Consider the following 21,566-nt stretch of genomic DNA (forward strand, 5'->3'; position numbering starts at 1 on the left):
TTGAGTTGGTGTCCCAAACAAAATGGGAACATGCAGTGCTTGATTTAGAGTGGCCCTAGGCTATTCCACTTAAGACCCGCTGCCACTCACGACTAGGGGCAGATGTACAATGTAAGTGTGTTTTTAAACACAATTAAGCAGAGTTGAGGATAATGTCAAATTAAGGCCACAGTGCGTGCAAGGAAAGCTTATGACAGTGTCCCAAATAATGTATACCTTGGCCCGGAGGCCCCCTAGGTATTGGGCCCAGTGCGTCAGCCTGCAAAGTCTTAAGTAAATCTGAGAAGCAGCTAGAGTTGGGGTATCAAAATGGGCATGCATGGAATATTACACAAGAATTGAATTTCTAGATGTGTGTGGTTAATTTTGTCTTTCTTCAACGGATATGCATGGAATATTATGTAAGATTTGAATTTCTGGAAGTGTGTGATTAATTTTATCTTTCTTCAACGGCGCCAATGAACTGTTGGACCTAATAATACCACCAGACAGGCTGCACAAACATGGCCGCTATGAGTTCCTGGTACATTGTTTATAATTGTTCTACATAGAAATGTTTCTTCAAACGGCACATGTAATATCTTTGACTCTAGAATATAATTTACAGATCTTAACAGTTGCAGGGGCGTGTCTACGGTATGGTAGGTAGGGCACGTGCCATGTGCACCACTGAGAGGTACGGGCAGTATGACCATTCTCCCGCGTAAACTAAGGAAGTAGTCTAGAATTCCGTGCAAAATCTGTGAAACTGAAAAAAAATCCTGACTCGGACTGACACATCATGGACTAATATTTGTATCAGTGAAAGTAAAAAATGTGCTCTTTTTATTTTCATGTAGTGCCATAATTTGTAATTATCCACACCAAAAAAATGGTGTCAGATGTTTTGACAGTGGCGCAATTCGCTTGCCATGGGCGCTATTTTCCGCAGATGCGCCACTGTGTTAACCCACTCCCCCCCACCATGTCACTGGAATTTGTGACCAGACAAGGTGTCTAATTTTTCGGAATGTACAAAGAAAAATCAGACGGAAATTTACGTCGATGTCGCGGGTCCATTTAAAGAGGCGGCTGAAACACACACACACACACACCCACCCATACAAGCAAGCTCCCAAAGTCAATGATAAAACAATAGTTATCACATTATTAGTTGTTTGGGGGGGGGGGGGGTTTAATGTGGAATAATTATATATCCCAACGGGGGTTGGTTGGCACGTGCGCGCTGTATCATAAAGTCTGTCATTGAGTCAACTGGCGTGGTTTCGATTCCCCGGTTGTAAATGACAAGGAGTAGGGTCGCCTGTCGAACTTCTCCGGTTTCCCCCCACTGCTAAAGACCCCTACGCGCAAGCGAATTATGGAAACAAAATTGAACCATGTTAGTCCCGAAATGACCTAGTTTGTGTCGAGTGGACGTTAAACCCTATTTCTCTCTCTCTCTCTCAACAGGATATACCTACTCGAAAAGCCCCCGCATAGGCCTTTCAGGTGACAATAACCGATGCTCTTATACCGTTTGTCTTCACTCCCCCGTAAATATTAAGTAGAAGTAAAATACACCAAAACATAGAACAAATTATTTGTGCCCTTAAAAAATGAATATAAATGAGTAATGTGTTCGATCTTTTCACGGAGTAATTGCACAATATTAATTATAACTGCCATGATCGAAATGTCACCAAAGGTATTGGAATGCAATTCATTATACGTGTGTCTACCTGCGCCCGGTGATCTAAAAATAGTATTGGCTCAGCTCCGATCAGTGTAGTACGACAGTGAATTCGCGTGTTGAGCTTGAGTTGACAGGCGATATTATTGTAACTCTTTCCAAACTAGATATGGATTTTATTTAATTCTGTGATTTGGATTTTAGCGGTTTGGGTGAGTAGGTTGTCATTTTTGGTTAAATTGAGTAATTTGCACCTTTTGGTCGTTGCATGGGGTATGTTTTTGTGACACGTTTTGTAATTAAGACTGAACATCGTTTGTTTTCACTGAACTTCATTGAGGCTCGTTACAGGGCGGTTACCGTTACTTGACATGTATTTAAAATTATAGGTTGACAATGTTTATCATTCTTGCATATTATGTACCATAACTCTGTTGCTAGCTTAATTATTCTGTTCTTAATTAGACGATGGATTAATCAATGTCTTAATCTTCACATTTTCACAAAAATCAATTATTTTCCTTTGGCTTAAGTAACTTTTTATTCAATAACTTTCTCATTAATCTCAACCATTACGAAGGTTATTGAAGTTATAACAGTTAATATGGTCAAATGGATATAACCTACACATTTGATATTTTATAATTGAGTATCTCAAAGATTTCTATGATATGGGTTGTACTAAGTATTCAGATATATTCTGTGTGGATAAAGGTGGTTATCTTTTATAATGTACAGGTAAAATGTGTATTACTCTGCCATAATGCACATGATATACAGTACAGTTTGTCTATATAGTTAAAATGTGTATCACACAGACATAATTCACATTTTGAATATACAACTGCCAAAAGCACTTGATTTGCATTAAAATGATTTACCATACTCATTATTGAAGTTAATTTTTAATAATTTTTTAGCTTTGATACATGTTATATTTTTTCCTGTTAATGTTGTATATCTTGGAATTATTCTTTATATCCCAAATTTCTCTAGAATGTTAAACCTTGATATTTGTTTATACCCTAAATTTCTCTAGAGTGTTAAACCTTGATATTCTTTATACCCAAAATTCCTCTAGAATGTTAAACCTTGATATTCTTTATACCCTAAATTCCTCTAGAATGTTAAACCTTGATATTCTTTATACCCTAAATTCCTCTAGAATGTTAAACCTTGATATTTGTTTATACCCTACATTTCTCTAGAATGATAAACCTTGATATTCTTTATACCCTAAATTCTCTAGAATTTTACACCTTGATATTCATTATACAACTTACTATAGACCCCTTCTTACATCATGTCTAGAAGTTGTGATTCACTGATTATGGTAGGTGTCATACATGAGGCATGGTGAACTACTCTCTTTGGAACACTTGATATTACTTCAGCTGTCATGGAAATGCTCTCTTTTGATAAGTTCATAGACCTGTACTCCTGTAGCCACTGAGGTCATGTTTCTAATTAGTTGCCTTCCCCCGGATCTAGCCGAAACATCGACTTGCAGGTAGATTAAACATGAAAACAAACTTTATCTCGGTACTTGGCCTAGTGCTGGGTATTGCCACTGCAGTCACGATACAATATGTATTCATAACCAGGTCCATATTTGCCAAGAAAACAACAGGATAAATGAATAATTCATATTTTCAGTCCTGCCGATGTCAACAAAATAAAAGTGTTTTATATCACAATATTGATGTGGATCCAAACAAGGGCTAAAATGATTTAAGAGTGTGTACCCATGGATAATGTGTGACATGGATAATTAAGAGTCACCATCAGATATCCACTTACACCAGAGGATGTATTGACTATTTGGATTAGTTGTTAAGTGACTAATGGCACTGAATTTGAATTGTATCGGGTGTATATTCATTACAATAATATGTGAAATGTGAAATATCTCAAATGTTAAACATACATGATGCATGAGCTAAATCTGCCCATTGCAGGTCTTTCTTTAGGCCTGAAATTTTAATGTTATCTAAATTATTAATTAGACATTAATTAACTTATCCAGACCATAATCAATTCTCGATATCATCTCTAGCCTGCGATATTTACTGGATTAGGATCTGAAATGCTGCTCAACTTTCATTCATGATTAAATCATAAAATGGATAATCGAGACTTATGCTTTTTATCGTACCAACTTTAGTAATGATGATAGAGGCTAGGCCGAAAATTCAATGGCTAAATTCTCGGTTAAAGGTAGATCAATTTGACTGAAATTTTCAGCAAATTACCTTTACATTATCTAGTTTTTAACTATTATAGTGAGAACTGCCAGCTCTTTATCTAATCTTCCATAATGTAGCCTATTTTTAAATATCTCAAATTTTTTAACATATTTAGAAAATTTCAGATCACCTGCTGTTTAGACAAACTTTGGAAACTATATTAACCTTACCAGTGGATAAAAATCATAATTATACATGTACCAGTTATTCACTTCGAGTACACAACAGACATTTAATACTTGCTTCAGGCAATATGACTTTTTCAAATTCCTATATATGGAGTATAGTTTGCATGGTTTTCAGAAACAATACACATTCATTAATGAATATTTCATGTAAATGTATACGCCTACATCAGCTTATTATACATATGAGTAAATCCAAAGCTATTAATCTAGATTTTGTTGACATACAGAAGTGTAACTTGAGTATAAATATTATTGTTTGTTTATTATCTATATAGATAGATATAACACTCTTAATTTACAGGTACATGTCAACCTGAAATAAGTAGGATCATTATTATCATCTATAATACACATTTATCTCTTTCATTTAAAATCCCCATTGTAAAAATATAATCATTGAAAATGACAAAAAAAAAACAAAAACGGAAATCGTATATACAAATATGGATATTCATTTGGAGCAATTTTACTCTAACTTGGGAGAATTCTGCTTATTGAGGGATTGGATTGGTAAAGTGGTCTTAAAGAATGCTATTGTATATCACAAGGTCCATAATTAATGAAGGTGTCTGAAGTTCGATACCATGCTGGTGTGTGAAAGGCATATGATCAACTACCTAACATTGAGGGTTTTCTCTGGAAGCTCCATTTTCTCCCTAACTGTCAAAAGTTACCCAGTTTGTGTTGAGTATGATGGATATTAAAGCCCATTTCTGTCTTTATTATTAATTATTTATCTGTACCCGTGATCTGGTAGTAAATATATATACGTAATATTGAACGGTTCAATGGGTGCAACAAGCCAGATATTTCAGAAATATCTTAAAGATATACATGTCTTAAAGATACAGACTGTAAATAAAATCATTATAGTCTTATAAAATTATATGGGCACAGACAATTACAATTGCTTTTTTTTAGTTTTTTATATTAGATGATGGATTAAATGAGTGTTTTAGACTTCACATTAGAATTGATCAATTTGAATAAATATGGTTTTGGTACAGATACTTTTAAAGCCCCAACACATGAACACATGGTAATAAGTTAAGGTCATATTAAAGTATTTGAATAGTGTATGGCTTTTGGTATGGTTTCACGGTATTCAACTCTATTTGACTCTTAAAACTGATGGTCATTATTTGCATTTTTTGGAGAATATCTAATTTTTCACGGCTTAATCGACACTAAAATGTCTCACATTAATTAACATTTAATGAGGAAATGAAAAACCAAAACAGTAGTTTACTTTCCTGCTTGGATGCAGTCGAATTGAAAAGAGGATAGCCTTAAATATATTGTTTGCAGAGGATGATGAATGCTGATAATATTCAATACCTCATATCTTTGTAAATATTGAACAGAATTAAAGTATCTTTGGAGTAATATTCGTTTTAGAGATTCAACTTTCACAATATTGTACTTGGTAAGCGATTAAACATCTCTCTAATGATGATCAGCTTTAAAAAAGATATATTCTCACTTCACATTTTTATTTATCTATATTAAATGAATTTTTAATAACCTATTTTTGGCTTAAATTGTTTAGATCATGGAATATAAGTACTCGATGAGTGATATATTCGTCATAATTTATCATAATATTTAGACATAAAATAACTCAGACTGACATTACATAGAGAATTGTTATTCCACTTGAGTGAACAAATACTAAATGTGCATTCAGATTAACATTCTTCCCCCACATATATTGTACATTATATGACTCTCATACTATTTAGCTAAAGAATTCCTCCTTCAAACAATCATTTTTGAGATTTATAACACCATTCATCACAGTTTATTTATTATGATATGTACCTGTTTACTTTAGTAGGCGTTTCATTTTAGGCTAGTACATGGCTAGTACATGCAAAGGACAGAACGATCTAGCTAGACATTCCCAGATACGAACAATCAGACAGCACCCCACATATTTACATCTCTGATACACAAATATTTTTGAATGTGAAAATTATGAAACAAACCTTCTCAATCAATATGAAACGGTGTGCCATTATAATAATGTAAATATATGACCATTTTAAGGACGCTACATTAAATGCAAGAAAACAGAAAATATTTTACACTATTTGAATTTTTCGAGATCAGCAGTACACTTCCTCTTGATTGGTTTATAAATCTAAAACAGGAAGAGAACGCATTATTTTACAAAGTTCTCATAATGTATATGGGTGTTTGTATCGTTTGCAACTTTCTCGAATTAGTATTGTATATTTGAATTTATGGCGCTGGCTTGCTAACTTGGAGATCCCAGGTTTGGTCCCAGTGTTTTGCAGTGTGGTTTCCCCATGTCAGTTGGGGGGCCTGGCAAGGAACAGCATCTATGGGACAAAAAGCGTGAGTTCCCATGTAATAATTGGCATATACAAAATAAGAGTAGGGTGTACATGTAGGTGTGACACACTGCAAGACTTATCCCTGCCTTTATTAGGCTTGACCCAGACTGACTGACTGTTGGTGTTTAATGTATGCTTCCATCGGTAAATCTTCCCCATAAATACACCTCTGACTGGACGTTAATGTTGTGAAAAAATATTTGAGATGTACAGTAGTCAAACATTTACTTTTACATGTAGTAAAAAAAGGACAGCAGTCTGAATGTCTTGGGGTCAAGAAAGCTATTTGTCACCTCTACAGTAAGTGAAGAGTCTAGATGATTAACTATGGCTTATGGTTGAACAGTTAAATTCTTTTGAATAGTAAGTGGAAGGAAATAGGGTCAGTCTATAGTACTACTGTATAATTCAATGTCCTGTGTAGTTAATACTACCTGGAAGGCTAGAAACTTTGAGTACAGAACCCTGACCATGGACCTTATAATACATGTGTATTATAAGGTCCATGCCCTGACCAAAATAAAAATACATGTAATAATGATAATAATCTGTGATAAACATTTAAAGACCAGGAAATTAATTAAAAAATAAATAAATCTCTTTTTCTATTCTAAATGCTTTAGTATGCAACAATGATTTTTTTTTTAAACTGTAATAAAAATGTATTTTATCACACTAAGGTAAACATGGTATTCAGGAACGATAAAGCCAGGTTGTTAGATGGGACTAAAAATGAGGGCCTCCTTGATATCAAAAATGCTATATATGTTAGTCTCAAACTGGCCAAAGTATTATATGAACAAGATGTTAAACTCCATTCCATTCATTGTGCATGTTTTTATTGTCACATGGTTATCTTCCCATGCTTCATTGGAGCAGAAAAGTACTATGTTATCTCCAGGGTTTTTTTTAAGATTTGTTTTAATTGTACAATTTTCCTTTATTATTTTCTGCTCTATCAACATTTTGTTGAACATTATTCCCATATTCTTTACTAATGATTAACCAAAAGTATAGTTATTTTCTAATTGGGGGTTGGATGACCGAATGGTTAGCACATGCGCACTATATCATAGGGCCTGTCATTGAGTCAACTGTTGTGGTTTCGATTCCGCAGTTGTATGTGACAATGAGTAGGGTCTCCTGTCCAATCCCCATGGGTTTTCTCTGGTTTCCTCCCACTGCTAAAGAATCCTACGCGCAAGTGAATTATTGAAATTAAATTGAACCATGTGTTAGTCCCAAAATGACCTAGTTTGTGTCTAGTGGACATTAAACCCCATCTCTCTCTCTCTCTCTCTCTCTCTCTCTCTCATTTCTAATTTTCATCATAGTTGGGATAATCAACAGCCTAACAACCTATGTCCCAAATCACCTTATATATGTAGAGTTTGATATAATCTGTCATTTTAACTCATATAATAGTCTAGAACATATGTAACAGCTTTATTGTCTGTCAGTTGTTATGTACATGTAGGTGGTATTATGAGATGTAAGCTAAGGTGAAGGTAAATATTGCCAATAATAAACGTGTAGAGTTGTTGTACATTTTTATATTGATTAAGCAGGTCTATATATATTAATAGTAAGGCTAATTATCTACATCTTATAAGGCTAATTATCTACATCTAATTAGAGAATTGGCTAGAAACCAGAATCTAGGAGTCACGGTGACCCAGTGAGGATGGCACCGACTCGCGAACAATATGGTCCCGGGTTCAATCCCGGAGAGCATGGCAAGGAACAATGTCTAGTCATTCAGCTGGTATTAAAAACCTAAGTCCTGTCTATACCATTGGCAGCACATTAAAATTCTCTGAGTGACAGTTGAAAATCCCAATAAGAGTAGGACTTAGTACTGCTGATTGGCTTAAAATCAACTTCATTAGGATGATTGGTGCTGAAAAGTTAGACATTAAACCCCATTTTATTTACTACTCATGTTACCTGTATTACACATGAAGTGAACAGAGGTTAGAGGTAATATACTGGAACTATAATGATGGAGCCTTAAATCAACACAATACATCTACAACAAAAATGTACAATGATTATTTCGTTTATATCAGTTTATTCTGATTATATTAAATTTCTGATGAATTTTAAAAACTAATTAATGGTATAATGGTAATCAGTTCCAGTGGTTGCCAAGAAAACCACATAGACAAAAAATACCATTTCAAAGTGTTATAAACTATACATTAATTTATCAATACCTAATATATTGTACATTTATTGATTTGTGATGGATTTAAATATGTGCTCATTGTGCTGACATGTCAGATTTGTTATTACATTTTGTAATAAGTGCAGGAGGACGGCATCATACACATTTTTTAGCCAAAACCGCTGACCCATAACTTTTTTCTCACATTTCTTAGGCGCTATTACTCTGTATTGGCATTTTTTTCTACAGACAAATTCCAATACAGAATTCCCCCCAAAAAATGAAAAAACAAATTTACTAGTAACCGTTACCATAGGTATTTTCTTGGTATAAAGTACTGGAAATCCACAGGTATGAATGTGGTCAAGATAAAATACAGACATTGTTAGCTATATGGATCCACTGAGGTTTATATTAAATATATTTTAGATCACTCCATTTATTTGTTTCTAACATTACAGGTGATTTGAATGTTGGACAGATTTTGGTATCTAGCTGAAAATCGAAACTATCGAAAATTGTCCAAAATAACAACGCAATTCAGTATCACTGATTTTGACCAAGATTCTATCTACCTTTAAACTTCAGTACACTGGGTCATGCTTGCTTGATCAAACAGTAGTTACACATAATAGAAAACTTAAAATTTTCCCTAGGGCCGGGTTAAAAGATAATAATTTATATGATGTAACCTTTTGACAGACATTTATTATTACCGGTAATCAATAATATGTCCACCATGTCACACTGATTGATGACATATTTATAATATCAGAAATAATATATGATCTCTTATTATATCTACATGTATGATAGATTATAAAAAATGGTGGTGTTGAGGTCAGGTGTTGAATGAATAAATCTCCCACTCACAAAATACTTTTGTAATGATCAAAAGTTTTGAAAACCATTTTATAATAGGAATAAGCACAAATAAGAATATTTTGGTGTAGAGGTGAAGGGGACGGATTCAGAAAACTCACTTAGTAAATATTGTGTTATTTTTGACAAAGGTGGTTTCAAATGAGAACTTGAATTTTCTTAGGATCATCTTGTTGTACATGTAAGTAGTGAAGGTTGTCATGCATGTTACAGTGTATACCAGGGCCGTAACTAGCTCAGAGCAACAAGGGGGACGGGAAGTGTTCTCAGGGGTGCTGTAAAATTGACGGACAATGTATATCTATTGATTTTATGGTCGACAATTTTTACACAGGGGGGGTGGGGAAAAACTTTTTGCCGGGGGGGGGGGGGATTTGCCCCCACCCCCTAGTTACGGACCTGGGGTATACTTATACTTTCTAGAACATCTGATACTATTTCTCATCCATGAAGTCCACATAGTTAATCATTTCAGTTTTACTAATGTATATAAGCACAAGATATTTTAAGCAGGAGATTTCTACACTGTAATGGGGAAATAAGTTACAACAATTTATTGACTTTGATAAATGTACACATGTTTTTAGACACACACCCATGTAAGGTATACATACACTGTTATCTCTGCTGGTCAAATCACTGGTATAACCACCAGGTCATAATACCTTTCTTTTCTTTTTTTTAAATTATGAATAATATCTAATAAACCCATCCTGGGTTGCACAGAAAACTCCATTTTTAGACAAAGGCAAGTAAGGAATATAGCTTAACATTTCCTCAAAACAAAACTTTGGTTATTTTTATAAAAACATGGTCATGTGTGCGGGGCCCAGAAAGCATGAAATGTCTACTCTTTTTCACATTGTAATCTGGGGTTTCCATTTCATCCGAATAACTAGCATTTTTAGAGTTCGATCTTACTGATGAAGACATTTAAAAACACATTTTTATACAATAGAAAATGTGTTTAACATCTATGCTAAATAAACTGTCATTTCTTGACTAACATAAATATGGTACACCTTTATTTTAATAATTTACTTGCACGTTGGGCCTTTAGCAGTGGAATAAAATCCGGAAACCTGCCAAAAATCCAAACCCAATTCCAACCTCATGACAGACCTTATATGGTTTAAAGCGGATGCATTAGACAATTCTGCATTTAACAACCCTTGTCCTAAATGAGTTGGCAAGAAGAATCTCCAGCAAAGTGAAATGGGAGAAAAATATTTTCATATGCCCATTATTAAACTATTTCCAATGTGCTAACAATATCTTATATATAACATCTTAATACACAAGATCTACATACATTATTATTCATGTTATAATAATATTATCTCAATTCAAAAACCTAACAAGATCTTCACGGTTAGTGAATTTTATTCATAGTTTAATGCAGACAGGTAAACAGCAGTTCACTCAGTGGTTGCAATAAGGAAATATTCATGACCTCAACTTTGAATTATGTTACTTCTTTTTATGTATACTTGAATATGGAATATAATATTATACCTACACATCTGACTAGACTTGTTTTTCATAGTATATCAAATTTCTATAACTTGAAATTATGGCCCTAATTTTAAGAAGAAGTTTGATCTTTTCAGTGATTTTTGTACTGAAAATGTTTTAATGAAAATTATCGATTAATATTTTATAGGAGAGAGAGAAATGGGGTTTGATGTCCATTTGATGCAAACAAGGACATTTCAGGACTAACATATGGTGTCTTTTAATAATTTACATGTGCGTGGGATTTTTTATTTGTAGGATGAATTCCAAGAACTCAAAGACAACTTACTAGGTTAGGTTGGTGTCCCTACTACTATTTGTCATGTACAATCCTGTATCGAAACCATGACACTCGACTCAATGACAGACCTTATGATCTACAGCACACACGTTTGACCACTCAACACCTCCTACCCTACTTTATTTGACTGGACACTCATGCCTATAGAAACATCATCCAGAAATCAGAATGTGTTGGAATGGCACGATGGGGATTGCAATATGTGGAGGTGTTGGTTAGTTGTATATCACTGTTTCAGAGACATATAGACATCTAAACAAGGGATACTGTAGAAAGTTATAGTAAATGTCATATTTCACACAGTGGTTTGGTATATGACTCCTTATAAGATATAAAAAACAACTGTTTGAAGATTACATTCCTGCACTACCATCATGTGTGTTGATACGTTAAGTATTTAAAATAAGTTTGAAATAGAAGGGACTTTGTTTAAAGAGTATAGTAGGTCATATTATAAGGTTAACGTAGCCCAGTTAAAATATTTATGATTTTACTTGACCAAGGATAGATAGATTACTTTTTATGATTAGAATTAGTTTTATCATAAAATTACAATTGATTGCATATTTTGATGATATGATTACGATTACATTCGTGGATTACAGTTACTTTCATGATGCAATTATATACATTCATGATTAAATATTTTTTATTCCTCCACATATCATAGAAACTTTTTTTATTGCTTAACAGATCGGTGTCCTTGAAATTCGGGGAGCCATGGTGGCTAAGGGAGTAAGATGTGTTTGCTCCCGGTGTTGACCGAGAAAGTTCATCAGGATTTTCCAGGTGGTTTCCCCTTGTCAGTGGTGCAGGACGGAGAGCCTGACAAAGACAACTATCTAGTCATTCGAATGGACTGAAAAACAGAGGTCCCGTGTACACATTGGCATGCACATAAAAGATCCCTTGATAGTTGGAATTCGATACAAAATTTCCCTCATGGCACCCTATATGGCGTATGCCCGCCTTCATCAGCCCAGTTGGAGCAGAACAGTAGGACGTTAAACAACATTTCATTTCATTTCATTCTTAAAATTCATACTACCTGGGACTGTTCGAATATCAGTAAGGATGGTCCTTCCAGAATTATTTACTTGGTTATTTTCCTTGTCATAGAAACCTTATACAGTTCTACAATTTAACAGTTCGTTTTCAAGCTATAAGTAAAAGTTATTTAGATTTTATGTTTTTACTTGGCTGGTAAATATGAAATCTATCAAACTTAAGACTAAGAGTTGTACATCAGTTACATGCAGAGTTATTTCTCTTGTGATCAAAACCTTGTAGTTGCTCATAGTATAAGTATAAACCATATCAAAATTCAATGCCAAAATCTTAGATTTGGAGTTATTGCCTTTGTCATCAAAACCTTGAAATCATGGTAAGAGTTTCTGCGACTTTTTTTCTCAAATTTACTGGGATTTTTGAAAAATGTGTATAAAAATTTTGTATGGCCCTTAAACCAAATTCTTTTTTATTTCCTTTTCTGAAGCAAAATCACAATATGAGAACCAAATATTTTCTCTTCTCTGAGAATATATTGATTTTTGTTTCCCTTTCTGAAGCAAAATCGCAATATGAGAACCAATATTTTCTGTTCTCTGAGAATATATTGATAAATTTATATATCTGTATTATTGTATTATCAACTCCACCTTCATTATATTTACGGTATCGATGTCTCTGTTGATATTAGTAAGCTGGTAATGGATATTTTCTAATAGTAACTAATAATTTTCAAGTGTTAAGATACATAGAATAATATACACTTTGTATATTAGCTATTGATTTTAAAGATGGCTTACCACTGAATATTGTTTTGTATTATAAAGTAGATATTGTTCTACAAAACTGTACAATTCAATGTAATCCTGTTGACATAAAGAGGCTTAATGGATAGAAATGGGGTTTAAGGTCCACTCAACACAAACTTAGGGTCTTAAAGTGGGAGGACCCAGAGAAAACCCACAGGGCTAGGCATGCGACCCTGCTCCTGACCAAGTACAAGTGTGGGACTTAAACCACACCACTTGATTTAATGACAGACCTTATGATGTAAAGCGTACACATTAAACCATTTGGTCACTCCCCACCCCATTCCCTACTTAAGGAAGCACTATAAGTTACCTGACTGCAACAATTCTGTGGGGAGCCACGGTGGTTCAGTGAGTATGGCGTTCGCTTACTAACCAGGAGATTTGATTATCACACACATAACCTCTCACCCCCTCTTCAACACCTCTCTTCATGTACACATGTATAAAGTTCATACACAATACTATTGAACTAGGTTAAATATTGTATACTACAACAATAGTATTAACAAATGCACTCTATATACATTGATTCCTGGTATATATTCATATATAATGTATATATAAGATAAGGTTAAGGAGTGTGTTTACATGCGTAACATACATATCATACAGGTGTATACATGTATTATTGATGAATTTGAATTGAAGCTTTTGTAAATGTCATCATAAGCAGATGCTTATACATGGTGCGAATAGTGCTACTCATTTGCTTGTTATGGACAAAGTATAATGAATGAAACCTGTTTTTTTTTTAAAAGAATAAAAAGTATATTCCATTAAAGCCTATCACTGCTCTACAGTGATGCTTGTGTTTTACATGAATAAGATCAGAATCATGCTTGTGTGTGCATGTAATGGGGGGCCGTTACAAAATCTTGACCCTTTTGCCTCAACCATCCCACGATGCCACTGGACTGGTTGGTTATGTCTGTTGTCTTAATTCTTTATTTTTGAATGCATCACTTTCACTGCAAAAATTGTACATTAGGTTTTTACTATAGACAGGTTCATTGTAGAAGAATTTCGGTTTCAGGAATCTCCTTGTGTAGGACATTGCATTATCGCAGGTGTAGTCCGTGTTCTAGTAAAGTTATAAAATCAAATCAGCGTTAAAGTAAAAGTTCTAACATCAGTGTTATAGTAAAAGTTCTAACCTTAACGTGAGCAAATTTAAAAAATGAGTTGTATTTGCTCTGTTTTTTGTCCAGTGATAAATCTTTTCATCTTGTAATGTGTTACAAATCCTCCATCTTGTAATGTGTTACAAATCCTCCATTTTGTATTGTGTTAGAAATCTTCCATTCTGTAAGTAAGTGAATTTATTGCATGGAAAACGTCCACGAGGAGCAGCATACAATTACAAAAATGACATTAATACAATACAACAAATATACATGTAACAAATAAACGAACGTATATTATATAAAGCTAGTTATAAGTTATATAACGTTGAAGTAATGTGTTAGAAATCTTCCATTTTGGACTCAACAGATACTTGTACAAATGGTATCTAAATATCATGATTTACTGGAGTCACCTGATCAGCCACAGCATATTTACTATAACAAACATGTACATCAATAAATGAAAGTAAATAATTATTGGAAAAATGCAAGTACAGAAAGATGTATATAGTTTAATTATAGTTGTTTTTGATTTTGGTCATTGTCAGTTTTTTTTATTGTTTCTGTGATATTTTTATATGATGTCCAATTGTTAATTTAGTTAGGATATTTTTATATGATATCCAATAGTTAATTTGGTTGGGATATTTTTCAATCTGATTAAAATACAGATCTATATTTCGTTTCGTTTTTTTATACTTTCGATGGCCTACACTACATGAAGATCTGACAAGTTATAGCGATAGGTCACGTCTGGGGTCAAAAGACCGACTTATGACCCTATGACATCAGACATTTGATTAACCAATCAGCATTGATGTTACTAGTGGATTACCCACAGTTCCGTGAAAAACACGCCTAAAGCTCGCCGTAACAGACCGTTTCATTGGCTTATCCCTGACACCATTCAGAACACGAGTTCAATAACAACTCTTCCAGATCCAAGTGTAGTAAAGACAAGTAAAACGAAATTTTGAACTATAAAAACGAAACGAAAAAGGATCTGTGTTTTAACCAGATTGGGATATTTTTATATGATTTTAGATCGTGAAATAAGTTTTGATATTTTAAATTTCAGGTACTAAAAAGGGATGGCCTACCGTCAACAAGTCCCACCATCCCCTAGCCCCTCCCAGAGAAGTGACAGACGTGTATCCTCACGGAGTCTCCAAGTTAGAGAGGGGAGTGTGAGAAGTCAACAGAATGGCCAAGACAGAAGAAGTACAACTGGTAGCAGTATATATGGCTACCTTATTGGAGGTATGATTGAATAAAACAAAAAAACAAATATTATTGTCATCTGTTCTTGATATCTGGTTTGAAAAGCATTGTAAAAATTGTAAAATAGATTCCTTAACAGAACACAATACAAAATGAAAAACTGTCACTGGTTTTATTCCAAAAGTATGACATTTCAACTACAAGTATCCTCTTATTGTTATCAAGTGCACACTTAGTAAAGTCAAGGTCAATATATATATATTATTTATGGTGAAGTTGTGCTTTTAGAACAAAATCAGTCATTGTTTCCCATAAATATTGTGTGCAGGCTCGTAACTAGGGCGGGGGTATCAAAAGATTTCGCCCCCCCCCCCCTATAAAAATTGTCAACCATAGATATATATTGTCCGTCAATTTTACAGCATCCCTGAGAACACTTCCCGCCCTCATTGCTCTGAGCTAGTTACGGCCCTGATTGTGTATTCTATTATTGTGTTTCTCTGTTACTAAATTAAAGTTTCTTACTGTTTAGTCTTTTTATATGAATCTCGTAACTAGAATTTCTTCTTGTTTACTCAATTTTTAATTTTTTATGTCTTACTTATTACATTTTACTCATTAGGAGTATATTTCAACTGAATATAGATATTAAAATGTTATTTTGTTTTAATCTCTTATTAAAGCACTGTATTTCTAAAGATTTGAAGTCAGTAACTTGACTAAATGCAATGACTATTATTTCTCTTTGTTTTATTTTAAAAGATATCATTAACAAGGGCGGATTAAAACACTTTTTTACGTGGTATCAAAACTTTATTTGCATTGAAGTTTTTCTGACCATTTCAATTTATTAATCAAAATCACATTGGTCAATTATCAGATACAGTACAGTTTGTCAAGGGTGTTCTAAGGAAATATTAGAATGCTATGTTTCACACTAACTTAATAGTTCACCTTCCTTCCAAAGGTGGCTCAGTGAATAAGGTGCTGGCTCACTAGCGAGAGGGTTCTATGTTCGATCCTAGTGTTGGTCCAGAAAGTTCCTCCAGTTCCTCAGTGCTGCAGGACGGAGGTACGAATGGTTTGAAAAATTGAGGACCTGTGTACATGTTACTGTGTACGTAAAAGAACCCTTGACAGTAAGGATTTGAAAAAGATTAGATGGAAATACCACTGTAGTACATTTCCCTCATAGCACACTGAATAGTGTATTCCCAACTTCATTAAATTAGGAGTGAGAAGTTCTGACTACACCAGAAATTCGCTGATGATTAATCCGCACTTGTTTTTGATTAGATGAAGTTTTACTCTGATTTTTGTTTACTCTGACTTTATGTTTGTGTGTAATGTGTATTAGGTAGGGGGATGGAAGCTAAAGATATATTACCAGCATTAAGAACAGGAGCAGTAGTATTAACAGGTAAGTTGGACTCTTCATGGTGGAGAGGCTGCTAAAACTTTTAACCTATGAAAATTTCTGATGAGCCATTTGATAAAAGGGGTTATTTCATACCCCTGTCCATTGTTCTGCTAGCAATCTAATATTTTACCTTTTTGGGTATTTTACTTTTTCGTGGATTTGGAAGGTATTTTAAGTGATGCTTACTCGGATGTGTTGGCTTGAGGGCCAAATTTAGACTGTTTCTAATTACAACTTGAACATATTTAGACTTAGTGAGCAAATTGAAATGTTTTCACCAGAATCAAGTTTACAAATTATTCGTATGTTGATAGAACAAAAGGCCAAAATGTAATGATATAGCCTATTTATCTTGTTGGAAAATTTCAAATCAAGATATTGAGTGGTTTAGGTGTGAACAATAGATATGCTTAATCAGTTCACGTAACTCCTTTAAGTAATTCCCTTCTTGTTTTATGTGACTTGCTAAAAGTGCCTCAGTGGTAAGGTGCTAGCTTTTTAACCAGGATGCCCAACGTTTGATCCTGTTGGTGACCGAGAAAGTTCCATAGTATTCTCCAGTATGCTTTCCCCTTATTAGTGGAACATAATAGAGGGCATGGCAAGGAACACCATCTAGTCATTCAGGTGGGATGAAAAAACAGAGGTCCTACGTACACGTTGGTACACATGTGAAAGAACCCAGCATAGTTGGAATTCAAAATAACTGTAGACTGTAGTGCTGCTGTCAAATGATTTTTATTTTTGTGTGTGTTATTTAGGTGGTCGAGATCCTGAAGGTGGTCCAATCATAACATTTCCATGTAATAGAACTCGTATAGACGTTACACATCAAGATATCAGTACTTGTCTTAAATATTTAGTACAAATACCAAGGTATGTTTGGTTACAGTTTTAACCCTTTAAACCATTAACCCAATATATTGAGATTTCTAAATTTTTCTATATCCAATTTGCCCTGTATTTGGCTTAATCAACTGAACTTTCATAAATCAAATTGAGTACAGATTTGCAGCCCCAGTAAAACAGCACAGCAAATGACTGAAAATGAATTCCGCAGGCCTTTGTTACATCATAAACATAATTAAGAAGTGTATTAAAATACTTTTGTAATAGTTATTTTGAAGCGAAACTATACAACATGTAATATTATTCATGAAATATTATGTATGATTTATATTGTAGTGAAGAAACTAAGAGACGAGGCTTTACTATAATAATAGATAATAGAGATGGATCATGGTCGAATTTAGTTACAGTTCTCGGTTGTCTCAAGGTACGTTTTCATCAAACAATTGACTTTGTTGTAGTGTTTTTTCTTAATGGGTAAGTTGTATTCTAGACATACTATGCATTGTGAACTCTTCAGGCTTGAGTGAGATTGCCTGGCTGTCTGTTCCTTATATACAGTCATGGGGACCAGAATCCAGTTGAACATTCAAAATTTTTCTTGTTGGTGTTTGTCATCATTGAATTTAGAGTTATGCATTTTGTTCATAATGATGTAGCATTGGAGTTTTGAATTCAGATTGATTTCTATCGAACACCACATCTATAGCCAAGATTCTTAACCTTTTTGCGTATATTCGCTGATAAACAAAACTAGGTGGTTCAAAATATACTCCCCCTTTAATAGATTGCAAGCAGAATATTACATATGTTGATTTCTGTACAAAAACTCAGATAATGATTATACTACATGGGGATAATTTTTATTGATGAACACAAATAGTGGATTTACACATCTTCACGATAAATGCAGTTAATGAATTTACACATACCATTTATCATATAAATAACTCAATATGTAACTTATTTGACTTTATATTAAATAATTCATTTTCAGCAATGTTTAGGAGATTATTTAAAAGAAGTTTATGTTTTACAAATGGAATATGATAGAAGAGCTAATCAAAGAAAAGATAGCGTTAATATTCAGGTATTATACCCTTTATATATTGTTTAATAAGTGAGCTTTAGATCATAAGGCCTGACTGTTACAATGTTCATATATCCTGTTTGAGTGGTCTAACACATTCACTTTAGATCATAAGGTCTGTTATGGTTTCGACACCACACTTGTACATGACAAGGAGTCAGATTACCTGCCGAACCATGTTTGTTTTCTCTTGGTCCTCTGGTTTCCTCCTACTGTCAAAGACCCCTACATGCAGATAAATCATCAATATAGAAATGTAGCATAATATGTTAGTCCCGAAATGACATAGTTTGTGTTGAGTGGAGTTTAGATATTATTTATCTCTCTCTCTAATTCTATTATATATCCATTCATTTAATCTTTAAGATTTATTTTAATTAGATTCTGTATTAGATAAGAACGAGACATATGTATCTCAGTATATTAAAACAAAATTATATTATTGATTGTATGCAATAAAGACAAAATTTTGAAAGGTCAAGACGTCTCATTCATTTGGTGAGAAATGTATAGTTAATTCTATGGCCATGTTTAATTCTTTTAATTTCATAATTTTAGACCAACAATAAATTTATATTCTAAATTAACTAATCTGGAGAAAATAAAGACTTAAAGATATTTTACTGTTGATATTGTTGTATTTTTCATGCATGTTATTCTGAAATTGTTATTTGTGGTTGTTGAGTTGAGTATTCATATAGTAGATTTACCAGATATAATGTGAGTATTTTTATTGTGTATTTTATTTGTATTGTATTTTCAGCCTCGTTTTGTGGTAGAGAGTCAACTTCATTCATGTATTGATAGAAATCAATTACCAGAAGAGGTCGGAGGTTATCTCACATACAATCATAGTATTTGGTTACAAAATAGACTTGTAAGTTTACTTGTGTATTACCTAAACAGAGAAGTTAAAATTGAAGAATTTGAAGTTATACAACACCCCCCCCCCCCACACCACCAAAAAACAAAAACAAACACACACACCAAAACCAAGGTGGTGTCACATTTTAAAATCACAATCTCATTGACTCAGTAAATAATTACAAACACCTTTGTAAGCTACAATATTTCTTGAGTGTTAAATGGTGCAAAAATAAACATCACGTGTATGTTCGGTAATCCACAAAAGATAATCATAAATCTGTTAGGAACCAAACAGATCTACTTTCCAGTGCCACCCTCTCATTATGTCAGATAAATGTATTATTATAGGTTAGTCTAGAAATTCCTATTTTCCAAGACTTTTGTTCTTACTGTGCTAGAAAATTTCCTGTGATTTTCAAGCATGGTTTCCACTAGTCAGTTGTGCACTATGAAGGGCCTGGTATGGAAAAGCATCTGGTTGTATAAGTTGGCTTGCATGTAAAAGAACCCTTGACTGTTGGAATTCAAATGCTGTCTGGACAAAATTTCACTGTATGCAGGGGCGGATTGGGGCCGGGAACCGATCCGGGCTCCCCTGTCGGAGCGGCCGCTTTTACTGACCGCGGAGCCCGGACGTGGGGTCCGGGTGTTCTCCCCTGGGAAAATTTTGAAAAATGAACCCCAAATATGCGATTTGGTGGTATATCTGATTATAATCTCTTGTCAAATTCAGCCAGCAGACCAGCTATCACCAAAATTTGCTGAGGCCTTAAAATTTAATTTTTTTTTGATATACGAACCATTGGCAGGGTGCAGGTGATTTAATAATTAGTAAATTTGCGGGCGACAGTGTCGGCTGAATCCGATGAAATTTTCGGATGAAATTCGGAATCCCCATTCCAAATTCCGGCCCACACCCAGCAAACCCGGCCCAGAAAGTCTATTATACCAGCCCATTCTAGACTCCAGTGATGGCGTCGCGCCCCGTTAAAGCCACCATCCACATACAACATGATCATCATTGCTCCATGGCCGGTCCAATAACCCCCCCCCCAGATAATGTTCAGCAGAAAAAGGATTTTTAGACGAATTGGGCAAAATTATTTTTTTTATTTTTTGCCCGACCGGCCCTTCGGGCGATCACCCGATCCCCCGATGGCCCAATCCGTGACTGTATGTCTTACGTGTGACTTCATTAGTCCAGTCGGAGCAGTACAGTAGGATGTTAACCCCATTTCATTCCCTCATTCTTACTGTGCGAATACTTTCAAAAAGAATTTTCAGTGTATCTGTAGGACTTATATATTTACATTATTTTTTATTAGGAACAAGAGAAGTTTATGAGAGATGCCCAGTCTATTGTACAACATTTAGATAATGAAGAAGTTAAAATACAAAGAACATACAATATGAAAGATCCACATGCTAGTCCGTTAGAAGCTTTAAGAGAACATCGATATTTTCAAGAATCTATAATGACTGCACCTACTGAAGTTATAAGGCAGGGTAAGAAATGAGCTTAATTGATAACCAGCGCTTATTCTCCTCTTTTCTAGTAGTTTCAGAAATTAAATTAATAGCACTAAACAAATTGGTAGAGTTATCATCATTTATGCATGATACTAGATCTTTGTACGATCAGAGAAATATCTTTCCATGTTTATACCCACAAATCTAACCCTAATCCTTCAGGATAGTTTTAGCCATAATCCACCGTTGTTACAGCTTTAATTTGTACATTTGACATGTAATTTATAAACCTAACCTGAACCCGAACCCTAACCCTAGAGAAAGATATTTTTCAGATCGTACAAAGATCTAATATTGTGCATCATTTATATGTT

The 21,566-nt window shown here is 34.1% G+C and overlaps 1 protein-coding gene across 1 annotated transcript in view; it reads left to right on the forward strand.

Annotated features, from left to right (window-relative positions):
- The first annotated feature begins 1,767 nt into the window (after nucleotides 1–1,767).
- The window catches only part of LOC126831518 (titin), a 354,899-nt gene continuing 335,100 nt past the window's right edge, over nucleotides 1,768–21,566 (forward strand). The window contains exons 1-8 of the mRNA XM_056103456.1: nucleotides 1,768–1,884; nucleotides 15,354–15,535; nucleotides 16,854–16,916; nucleotides 17,678–17,792; nucleotides 18,102–18,192; nucleotides 18,763–18,855; nucleotides 19,619–19,732; nucleotides 21,048–21,228. Of these exons, the coding sequence (XP_055959431.1) occupies nucleotides 15,367–15,535; nucleotides 16,854–16,916; nucleotides 17,678–17,792; nucleotides 18,102–18,192; nucleotides 18,763–18,855; nucleotides 19,619–19,732; nucleotides 21,048–21,228 (826 nt within the window). The 5' untranslated portion in view covers nucleotides 1,768–1,884; nucleotides 15,354–15,366. The remainder of the gene's footprint in view (nucleotides 1,885–15,353; nucleotides 15,536–16,853; nucleotides 16,917–17,677; nucleotides 17,793–18,101; nucleotides 18,193–18,762; nucleotides 18,856–19,618; nucleotides 19,733–21,047; nucleotides 21,229–21,566) is intronic.

Source organism: Patella vulgata, chromosome 9, assembly GCF_932274485.2.
Source record: "Patella vulgata chromosome 9, xgPatVulg1.2, whole genome shotgun sequence".
In the NCBI taxonomy this organism is placed as follows: domain Eukaryota; kingdom Metazoa; phylum Mollusca; class Gastropoda; family Patellidae; genus Patella; species Patella vulgata.